The sequence below is a fragment of the Tupaia chinensis genome, unplaced genomic scaffold (genome assembly GCF_000334495.1).
Source record: "Tupaia chinensis unplaced genomic scaffold, TupChi_1.0 Scaffold000602_1, whole genome shotgun sequence".
NCBI classification, from domain to species: Eukaryota; Metazoa; Chordata; class Mammalia; order Scandentia; family Tupaiidae; genus Tupaia; species Tupaia belangeri.
In genome coordinates, this window is record NW_006160120.1 from 1357699 (window position 1) to 1369362 (window position 11664).

The 11664-nt window shown below is 48.6% G+C and overlaps 1 protein-coding gene across 1 annotated transcript in view; it reads right to left on the reverse strand.

The window, feature by feature from the left end:
* ZMYND8 (zinc finger MYND-type containing 8) overlaps positions 1-11664 on the reverse strand; it is a 133154-nt gene that overhangs the window by 19884 nt on the left and 101606 nt on the right. Inside the window, 5 exon segments of the mRNA XM_006158554.3 lie at positions 84-274; positions 2198-2511; positions 2513-2564; positions 7653-8162; positions 11377-11529. Coding sequence (XP_006158616.1) covers positions 84-274; positions 2198-2511; positions 2513-2564; positions 7653-8162; positions 11377-11529 — 1220 coding nt within the window.

Sequence of the window (11664 nt, forward strand, 5' to 3'; positions counted from 1 at the left end):
CCCCTCCAGAAAACCCCTTAAAACCATGTAAAGTTTGGCGGCTGATGGCTCCCACCAGGAAGCCGGGCATCCCGGCCACTCACTTTGCTAGTGTACTTGGCGATGTCTGCGGCGACATCGGCTGAGGCGGTGGCGATGGGCAGGTCTGCATTGACCGAGGACGCCAGGGTGCTTGTGGACCCCGAGCTGGTGACCAGTGGTGACGACTGTGTGCTGGTCACCAGGGTGATGGTGGACGTGGACGGGCTCTGCGTGATCTCCTTCTGCTGGACAGCTGTGAAAGTAAAGGCTCCTGGTTACCATGGTTGCAAGAAGGGGCCTCTCTCAGCACAAGGCTGTGGGCAAGAAGTGATGCGTCAGATACCCTGCACGTTTTTTTACTTTCAAGGGACAAAGAGTCTCTTGTTGACCAAACTCTAGCCAGGCTCCTGCGGGACCCCTTCTTGACTAATTCCCAACATTAGTAACATGAACAGACACTAAAATCCACAGCTCCTAAGAGCTCTGACCACATGCTAGAAGGTACTGAGCCCTCCTGCCAGTGACCGCCTGGGAAGTTCAAAGGTGGGAAAGAGGGTCCATTTGACCCAGCCAACACCTGAAGACAGGGCCCCAACACCCAGTCTCTCCTGGGAGGACAGGAGCCTAACTCGGGTGAATTCAGAGCCAAGTGGCAAACCCAGATGGGTTTCACTTGGACCAACCCCATTTCCTGCTTTTCATAAGGTTAAATTTCCAAGCCACCCCTCTTGCCCTCCATTCTGTTTCCTCCTCCCCCCTTCAAAATGATCAGTCACAGTTGTACTCTTCTCCCTATTAAAATATCATTATTGATTAAAACCTGTCCTTACTGCTTTAGCTAGGCTTTACAGTGACACAAAACTATTAAACAATGGAGACCATTAATGAGCCTGTTCCTGGAAGTACCTGAATGCCACCAAGGAATGTTCATGTACTCATGACAACCAAGACTGGAAATGGAAATCGTTAGGTGTACACCCTGGATTCAGCTCTGCCCCGTCAACTTTCTAAACAGCAGGATCAGCCCAACTGTACTCCAACCGTGCCCATCCAATTTCCAGCCTCCCTGGTCCCCTAGTCTTTGAAGGAGTTCACCAGGAGCCAGCTTAAGACCTGGCTATGCTCAACCTCACATCCTGCTGCTACTCAAGAGCAGTACTCACTAGGGTCCACTTCCTCCAAGTGTCAGTCACGGAATCCCACCTTCTGGATGTCGATGCAGGATTCCCCACGGAATGATATCTACATCACTGCTCCGAGCTGGGCAAACAAGCCCTGACCTGACCAGGACCCTGGGTTCCCACCAGCTCCAGACAGCTTCCTGTGTGGCTGGGGGGAACTGCAATTCTGTAACCTCAGTCAGTGGTTCCTGATACCAGCCCTTCTTTTGTGTCCTTTTGCAAATTTTGAAGGTAAGCTTTGCTATTCACTTTGCCTACTGTCCTCTTTCCAAAGTAACGCTAGTAAGTTCACTCCTGTGCAGCTAGAAACTTGTATAAATAAAGGGATTCATTGCAGCACTGGGTACAGAAGGAAAAAACTGGAAGCATGCTACATGCCCACCAGCAGGGGGAGGCTCCCGACAAACGATGGACTACTACGCAGCAGTTCAAAAGAAAAGGACAGAGTTGCATGTACTGACATGGACAGGCCACCAAAACATGCTGATGCATTTTAAAAAAAAGTGAGTATGGTACCATTTATATGTTTTAAAAAAGAAAAAAGGGGAGAAAAAAGAATATCTTTATGGTGTCTCTATATATAATACACACACAACACACACACACATATATACATATACATACATGCATGCATGGAAAAGTGTTTTCTAACACTGACCATAGCCACTGTGGAAGGGTGGAGAGTGAAACGGAAGATGAACAGAATAAGAGACTTTCATGGCAATAGTCGGCCCCTTTCTAAGGAGAATATATGCATGTGTCGTTTATAAAATGATCCCCCAAAAATGTTTACATAAGAAAACAAACTGCAAAATAATTTTTTTTAAAAATCACGCCAGATGGAGTCTGTAAGGCCTCGGGGATCTAAGAGCCAGGGCACAAATGGGAACTAAACAATAAAAATAAAAATAAAAAATAAGAGCGCAATGGTTTTTCTCCTGTCCGTGTGGCGAAAAGGGAGCGGCGCCACGGAGAGCAGAAGGGGGGCTCGGTACCTTTCACAGCCTGTCTGGTCTGATATCTCGTCCCCTGGGAAGACTGAGGCTGCTGCTGCTGGCTCTGCTGCTGCTGCTGCTGCTGGCGCTGCATCTTCTGCATGTGCCACTTTTGGGAGGACGTTTGAAACTTACTTGATGAGTTCCACACGACCCGCTGCACGGCTGGGGCAGTCTCCTTCGGTAAAAGCGGCCTCTGCTTTTTCACTGGGCTTCCTGTGGCGGCGGTGGCCGGGGCTGTGACGGTGACCGTGGACGTCGTGCTGGTGGCGGCGGTGACGCCGGCCGCGGGAGTTTGGGAGGGGCACCGTGTGTTGGGGGGGAGACTGGCTGCCCGCCGTCGTGGGCGGTGGGGCTTTACCCACAACTGAAGCCCATGCGTGAAAAACAAAAACAGACGACAGCTGATTTCACCCGGGGCCACCAGTAACGTTGGGGTAAACCAAACAGAGGTGGGAAGGGCAAAGAAATTGTACCTGCCAAGTGCGCCCCACTGGGGGGCACGCCCTCACCTGCACACTCAGGCGGCCCCTGCAGCACCTTCTGTGCCGAGGGCTGGCCCTCTTACTGAATCCCCCGCTCACATCTGAGACACCGTCCAGCCCTCTAGGGGAAATGTACCCACCAGCCAGGGAGCGAAGCACTACAAGCGCCTGTCTTAGGAAGTCAGAATCCGGTAGAAGAGGGCAAACTCTTCAGCTAAGGAGCCTGTATACAGCCTGTACCCAGAGGAACTAGGTGGCTTCCTAATGGCCCAACACTGAACACTAAATCACCCAGAATTAAAAGTATCCTTCTTATCTCTCTGAGTCCCCTCCAAGACAGAGTCTCAGGGTGGTTCTGACAGATAACCTTTAAAGGAATGCCACCCCAAGGCCAGGACTTTGCCCAACACAATGGTATTTGTCTAGAACTTAGAAGCAGCGCCTTGGCTTTGCATCCATTCTCACACCATCCGTTACGCACAGGGCAGACAGACCACTTTTCCTACAGTGCGGTGGTCTTGTTCCAGTTATTTTAAGGAGTCTCCTTTTTCTTTAAAGAGTCACTTTAAATATTAGATTGGGAAAGTCATGATGCACTTTTGGATAGAAAAACCCAAATATATCACAACTTTTCTGACCTAATCAAAATATTAAGTCAATTATCCAGGCAGGACTTGGGCACGGCAAAAACAGTGAAAGTGCATGACTCCAGTTTGAGAAAGGCTGCCTTTTGGAGCGTGTCTTCTTGGGGAAGCTGGGTTATGGGAGATGGGGGTAGCATTTCAGCAGGCAGAAGCTAGAATCTGGGGGGAACAGCACTAGCCGAAACACAACCAGGCGCAGGGAGCATGTTGGTAAGTGAAGGCGGGTGGTGGGGAGGAACAGCTGCAGGGCATGAGAGCCAGAAGCACTGGACCGGAGAAGGGGTGACCACAGAGGTGCTCCTCGGTAAAGGGGCTCAGTTATTGCTACGGAGGTCTCAGCCTCTTCCTCTCAGCCCCCACGGAGAGGATACTGAGAACGCACAGCAAACACGGGTGTAAGCCAGTAACCCCAATCTTCGATGATGCCCTCTGACATCCAACTCCTTTATAAAGATTATACCTGTCGTTTTACATTTATAATATAGCACTCAGTAATATTCTGGGGGCTGAGGTTCAGTAATCTATGCATTTTACCAAACCAAGAAAGAGGCAAAGGCCAGCACACTATTCTGACCCAGGGAGGGGCTTTCTCGGTGGGTAGCATGTCTTCCTGGAGAGGAAAGTTGGTCCAGCCAGACAGGCAGACAAGAGCCAAGGATGACGAGGGAGAAGGAGCTGGTCCTGAAGGAGGAGCCCTGCTCCATCCAGGTGACCTACCGGATACCGGACAGGCCACCGGACGGGCCACCATCCTCGCTGCCTCGGGGTGCACTGGAGGTGTTGCACTCGGCCCTTCTAAGAGCGGGGCACAGAGGCAGGGCCCCAGCAGGTTTTCAGCCTGCAGAATTGCCTCAAGGCCTCCCTTTTCAGTACAATGGCAAAAAAATACATTGTTATAGTTGACACAAGCCAAGCCCAGCCCCACAAAGGGCAAGCACAGAAAGGTCATTTTCTCTCTCCTGATTGGACAAGCAGTCAGCTTAGCAGAGGGGCTGCTGCTCTGCAGAGAGCTGCTTGGCTCCCTTCCTCGAGTAAAAGGCACGTACCCTCTGAAGGGACTCTGGGCCCAGAATATTATCTGGGGTTATAGTGCAGAGGCTAAAATACTTTCAATTCTATGGAATTCTGGTTATGAAACTCAGCAAAAAAGAAGCAACAGGAAATTCCATTTGTTCTAGAAATATATTTATATTCAGAACATATAATAATCACCTATAGGCAAGGGGGGGGTTAAGTTTCTTAAAAGGCTGGGACCCTGAAAATTAACTCGCTACTCTAGAAGCTGTCACTGGTCACCATTTTGTACATAAAAAGAGGCCTTCCTAATAAATGAATTAACATCCCTTTTGGAGAAAGATGGAAATGACAGAGGTGACAGGGTAAGAACCATTTCTAAGTGAGCTCTCCCTGTGCTTCTATTCTGAGATTACTTCCCATAAAAGCTGCTATACTATCTGAGGATTTATATTCTACTCATGAGCTGCATTCCGGTTGAAGGTAGGTTAGGGCACCCCAGCACACTCTGAAATGACCTTCACTTAATAAACTCCTAAGTGAAAGCTCTTCGTTGAAAAGATGCTCTCCGGCAGATTCTGATACAAAGCCGATTCTTGAAGACCCAAACCACCATCAGGGGGCTCTAGATTTAAGATCAGTTCATTTGACCTCAAGCCTTCGAAGCTGCTCTAACAGAATTAAAAATCATCTTCCGCTTAATCTTCCTCCATCTAACTCGGGGGCTCCAGGAGAAATTTCCTCAGACATCAGTGCAAAGAGGCTCTTTGTTTCTTTTTTTGAGATTTTTACTGTAGGCCACATGTGCTCACCAGAGAGAAAGAAAGCAAGAAAGCACTTTGGGGGTGGGGGGGTGGCCACGCCACAAACCCTTCTCCTCTATTCTCTTGGGATCTTGGACATAACATGCCCATGGGACTCGAACCATGGTGGACTATGTGGGAGTCCAGAGACACAACCATTACACCATCTGCTGGTCCCAAGACCTTATTTCTTTAAATCAACTTAAATGCCTTTTATTTTTTTGGGAAAGTGTAAGATCTTTCAAAAACTCTATTTCCCTTTTTACTTTCACTGCCAAGAAGTTCAGAGCCCAAATAGAAACTGAGCGATTGCTAACTCCGAAGGCTGGAATAGGCCTTATTTCTGTGGAACATCTTTCGCTAGTCCCCTCTCTACTCTACCTTCATTTTCCTTCTACACAGATTTATCTTGTTTCGTGGTTACCATATTGTTGTCGACCTGTCACAAATCCTCTCTGGAAGGGGAAAGGAACATAAAACCAATCAATCAAACAGTATAAATATGTCACTCACAGGAACATTGACACCTGCACCCAAATAGTCAGCCCACAATCCTCACGGAACTGCTGTGCCTATCAAGACGGAGCCACAAAGGTCACTGCAAACCGCAATCCGTGGCGTGATCAGCCAATGCACGACGTACTCAGGTGCTCAGCGCCCATCCACTTAGGTGGCTCCGAGAGGCACCTCACGGCCTCCCCACACCAACTTGTAGCCTCTCTCTCCCTCAAGGGCATGATTCAGAGAATCTCACTCTCTCTTGTTGAACTGCAGAAATCCTTTCTCCCTAACAACTGGGGTATCGGAACAGTTCAGTCCAATACAAAGAGGCATTCTTCCCACCCCGTCGTGACATGCTTCAAGCTGCCTGGATATGAAAATGGGAAATAACACAGACTCATGCCTTACTCAAGGGTTTAGCTCAGACAGCCACTCCTGATAGAAGTTAGGCACAGTCTGGGACCAGCTGTTGGAGTAATGGCTATGTCGCTGGACTCCAAGTGGTCAACTGCGGTTTGAGTCTTGGACCTGGTGGCTTAAACTCACTCTGGGCACCTGAGCATGCATGCCCAAGATCTCGAGAGGAGAATGGAGGGAAGGGTTTGCAGTGTGGCCATCTGCCCTGAGAGTGATTTCTCACTTTCTGGAGAGTGCACACGCCCTATAGCAAAAACCTCTCCAAAAAATAAAAAGTTAGGCACAGTCAAAAAAGAAGCCTATCATGAGGTTCCTCACAAAGTACAGAAGTTTTATGGCTACAACCTCTGAGTGACCGTTAGATGATGTCCCTCCTTGGGCCCTAATTGAATGCCCTCACCACCCACTTGCCAAGCCAACTGGAAAATGTGCTGTTTCTCTGTGGGAAGGACACCCTCCACATCATTTCGGTACCCCTCCAGAGAGTTTGTCTACAGATCCCAACTGTACAGGCTTCGGCACGGTCCCTGCTCAATCAGAATGTGACTGTAACAAGGGGGGGCCTGTTCAGGCTCGGGCTATGGGGAGATTTGGCCACTCATGGGACATGGAGTAAGGTCAAGGCATTTTTAATTGCCACAACTGGGCAGATCCTACTGCCAGCTAGTGGGCTGGAGGCCAGGGACGCGGCATACCATCCTACAATGCCCAAGACAGGAGTACCCAGGGCGAACTGCCAACAGTGCAAGACTGAGGGATCCTGGGATCAGATTAGCCAAAATGCAAATAGGATGGAACAGCCATTCAAGTACCCTCTGAAGAAGGTCCCTTCCGACTGTAGCACTCCGCATTCTGGCACCACCGACTCTAATGGTGTCATGTTCTACGTGGTTAGAGGACGCGCTCAGAGATGCCTGGGCAGCAAGACGGGGAGAAAAGGGATGCTAAACTCATCCCGATCTTTGAACTGAACGCTTCTCACCATCTGAGACTTGTCAAATATCTAACTGCTAACAAGCACTTGAAGAAAATGAGCGAGTGTACTGGAAAAGATGATCGTTAGGCTAAACAGGACTGAGAAAATGGTAGTTGCTTTTACTGGAGAAGAGTCTCATTTTTCTGTACTCGACATCAGCTGTAGGGCTAGCAATTGGCAGAGTGGTTAAGAAGCTGGATCTCACATAGCCAACTCCCAGGGTTTGATACCCAGACCCAGAGGCCTGAGAAACGCCCAATAGCTGTGTGTGTACATGCCCAAAATCTCAAGAGAAGTGACTGTGGCATGGCCATCCCCCGGGAGGGGCGGGGATGATTTCTCACGGTCCTTCTCTAGCTCTCTCTCTCTCTCTGGCAGATACACATGTCCTATGACCAAAAAAATCTAGAAGTCAACTTTGGTGGGTATGAACAGGTGAGACAGGTAGGCCTGTGTTTAGGCCTCAGTTCTACTCAGAGAAGACCTGGGCAACAAAGCTCAGCCACGCTATGCCTCTCTCCATGCCACCGAAGGGCCCTGAACTTCTGAGCGTACACGCGTGCGAGGGGACGGCTAACCCAAGGTGAGAAACTGGGAACTGACACGATCACTTACCATCCTGCTTGGGAGACGCTTCTTTGGGTTCCTTCTTATTTTTTCGACTCTCCCGCCCAGAATGGTCTTCTCCTAAATCTATGACCAGTTCGCTCTCTGAATCGGAGTCCAGGCCCAAATGCACAGTGGGGGAATCCGTCTCATCTTTTCCCTTCAGTTTATCCTTTGGAGGGTGAGGCGAAGGTTTTGCTTTTTCGGAAAAGTCCTTCTCGGGCTCTGGGCTGGCCTTGTCCTTGACGGCCCCCGGGTCTGCTTTTTCACTGGCTGGGGATGTGCTTTTCAGCTCTTCTTTAACCTCCGCTGGGTTTGTCGGTTTGGGCTTTTTTTTCATTGCAGACGGTTCTTTGTCCATGCGACTGCTCTCCCTGTCTTCCGTGTCCTCTGGCTCGTTCTTGGACTTCTGCTCCTCGTCACTGATATACTCGCTATCGCTGCTGTCCGACTTCTCAGAATCCTCAGAATCGCTGTGCTCCACAGCCGTATACACATCTTCTGAAATTTCATTTATGCCTAAATTCAAAAAGAAAACCCAGCATGTGGCACAGCCACCAGAGAAAGAGGAGGACCGAAAATGCAAACATTTCCCACACCTGATGCTGGGACAAAAAAAAATCACATTTCAAACCACACCACGTGGGCCTGGTGGGGTCAGAATGAATGAACGCGCCCCAGCCTAGGACTGACAAGTGCAACCTGTTGGAGAGGGTTTCAGTTAGCAACGCTCAAGGAGACACGGGCCTACACCAGACATTTCACTTTGCTGTGGCGCCAAGTCTGCAATACGGGTAGCTCATTGGGATCGAGAGAACAGGAGGGCAGGCAGCGAACACCAGAGAGGAGCGGTCTAAATCAATCCAATTTATGGAACAGAAAATAGAGGCACAAAGAAAACAAGACTAGCCCCCAGGTCCCTGACTCACCAGCGGCAGGTTCCCTCGCAGCCCCAAAGCATAGAAATAGTTGGCCTTTTGTGTCGACGGCTCCAAGAATCACGTGAAAGCCGTAAAACACAGGTAGCCAACCTGCATTCCACCACCACATCTGGACGGCAGACACGTTTTTATTTGGGAAGCAATGGTCTGGCCCATAGGGTATTTGTTTGCTTGTTTTTTGTTTGTAATTAGGAATCAGAGGCCCAGCTCACAAATCGGGAAATTTTACATGGAAACCAAGTTGGTAGGCTTGTGCTAGAAGGCCTGGCCGAGCAGAGTCACCAGTCTGCAAACCAACAACTGGCAAGAAAGCACTGGTCTTTTCAAGGCAAAAGCTATGTCTCCTGGCAGCCCAAGTGCTGGGTCCTCCTCTGTGCTCCCTGCACTGATGCAGTCAACTGGGATTTTTGCCTGTTCTTCCAGGCATAAAACACTGGAGAGGAAGGTCCCATTTCTCTATTAAAAGACAGCAATACAGGAACCAGCAGTTGGCATAATGGTTGCATTGCTGGGCTCCCAAGTAGTCAGCCACAGTTTGAGTCCTGGACCCAGTGGCTTAAAACTCACACTAAGCACATGTGCGTCCGTGTCCAAGATCCCAAGAGGAAACTGGAGGACAAGGGATTGTGGTAAGGCCATTCCCCCTGGGAGTGATTTCTCGTTTTCTGTCTTTCTGTTTCTCTCCGGCTAGCACACACACCCTATAGCAAGAATGTCTCTTGAAAAAAAAAGAAAAAAAAGACAACAATACAGGGGCCAGCAGGTGGTGTGCTCATTAAGGCACTGGACTCCCATCCTGCGGACCTCAGTTCGAGTCCCGGATTTGGTGGCTTTCTTTCTCATTTTCCGTTACTCTCTATCTGTCTCTTTCTGGTGAGCATGTGTTTGGTACCAATTTTTTAAAAAAGTAATACTAATGATAAATAAAAAAAAGTATTTAAGCGGACCAGCAGGTGGTATGGTGGTTAAGGCACTAGACACTTCTACATAGCTGACCACAGTTCGAGTACCAGACTTGGTGGCTTGCTTTCTCCTTTTCCCTTTCTCTCTCTCTCTGGTCAAATTAAAAATAAATGAATAAGTAAATAACATTAAAATTAAAAGTTATTCTTTAAAAAAGTTTTTAGAGGAAAATATAAAAAGCGGGCATCTTACGTACACATAAATAATAATAAATAAACTATTTCTTATAATACTGGTCCAATTTCACCTACCTGTACTTCCTGCTCCCAAGAACACATCAAAGAGAAGCAAACCATAAGGAAATAATACTATTTCCTAAAATTTTGAAAAGGAAGAAAACCCAATCAATTTCCTGGGCTGTCTTCATTCTAGAACAATGACCACCATGAAATGCATAATAGCCCTGGGCTGGGACACTCCAAAGAGAAACTTGCACGTGTCAAGAGCCATGAGTACCACAGGGCACAGGAGGTCAGTGGAGTTACTGAATTACATAAATTCACCGCCAGCCCTCAGGTCGAAATATGAAAGCCCAGATCTGGTATAACTGGGGGTCCTCGGTTTATGTTATGGCTAGCTAATGGCTGGACAGAAGACAAACGAGAATAACCACACGTGTGACAGGAAAGCTCGGGTACTAGAGCCGAAAGGACATGAATGTGAACCTTGCTTCTCCATTTTTAAAAAGCTGTGTGACCCTGAAAAAGTGATGTGCCTCTCTCTGAGCCACGGTTTCTTCATCTGCAAAATGGGATTGATAATACTTATCTACATCCCAGGACAATCTATGCACGAAGCTTAGCATACTGCGGGGTGTGCAGGAAGTAAAGGGAAATATTAAAATTCTTATTAGCATAAACAAAAAAATCAAAGAATTAAATGAGGTACATGGGAAGAAGCCAGGAGAGATATTTGAATGGTCTTCCAAATTTATCCACATCACTCAACGTCCTGATTAAACAGGCAACACGGCAAGAGATGTCCTCTAGGCAGCCCCAGGTGACCCCAACCGAAAGCTCCTTTCTCACCTGGAGATCCAGTGTTCCCACTGATACCGTAACCCTCACCTCGGAGTAGCGCACTCTGACCTGAGGCCCAGGCAAGGTTGGTTCCATTATAAATGGCCTCGGCTTTATTCACTTATTCAGCAGATATTCCATGGCTGAGAGTAAGTCATAAGACCAAGAACCACAGAGAAGACAAACCAATATAAAGCAACCTCCCTGCGCTCAAAGAGCTGGCAGTTTAGATGAGAAGAATAACCCCAACTCAAGGGAAACACTGATACTTCTCAGCACTCAAATAGTAACTGAGGTGGGCAAAGGAAAAGGGCAGTCACAGGAGACTTCTTGGAGGGGGTGAGACCTGAGCTCAGTCTTGGGGAAGGGCAGGATCCAGGTCAGCATGCAAGCAGGCAGCACAGGGAAGAGATGGGACGCAACTGGGAGGAGCAAGAAGGGTCTGCAAGGAGGGAAGTGGCCGAGTCTGCAGGGCAGGGCTCTGCTGGGTGCTCATGGTGTGCTCTCAGTGTGTGATCTGCTCAGGACTAGTGCTCAGGCACTCGGTAACGAGAGGGAGGCCTGAGGCAGACTCAGATGGTCCTTATGCTTCAAACCTGCTTCTGAGTTTTCAGGCTCCCATCACTTAAGAAGGAACTCTGATGACCCCAGGGAGCCCTTATGAATTATTAAGACAAAATTTGAACTATGTCGGCACAAGAGGAAACATTTTTAGTTGAACAATCAAGGTTAAGCCAACTGCTAAAAGCAATCGGGATTCCGACTTTATTTCAACCCTACACACAGTAACGATGAAACCGGAAGACATACCTAATTGTGCCTTGCAACTCTCTATGGTCTTGTCAAGGTTGAGCTGGAACCTGCTGCGAATCTGCCGCTTGGGAGAGATGAGAGGGACCGGGGCAGCCTGCTGCTGGACAGACTCACTCAGCTCCTTCAAATCCATCTCGGCTTTGCTTCGATCTGCAAGACACCATCACACCCTCTGAGAACAGGCACGTGCGGGGGGACAAACACATTCATCCTCAGCTCCCTCTTCGCAAAGCTTGGGCAACAAACCCACCCTACAACCCGAGAGGGACGATATATTTCCTGCTG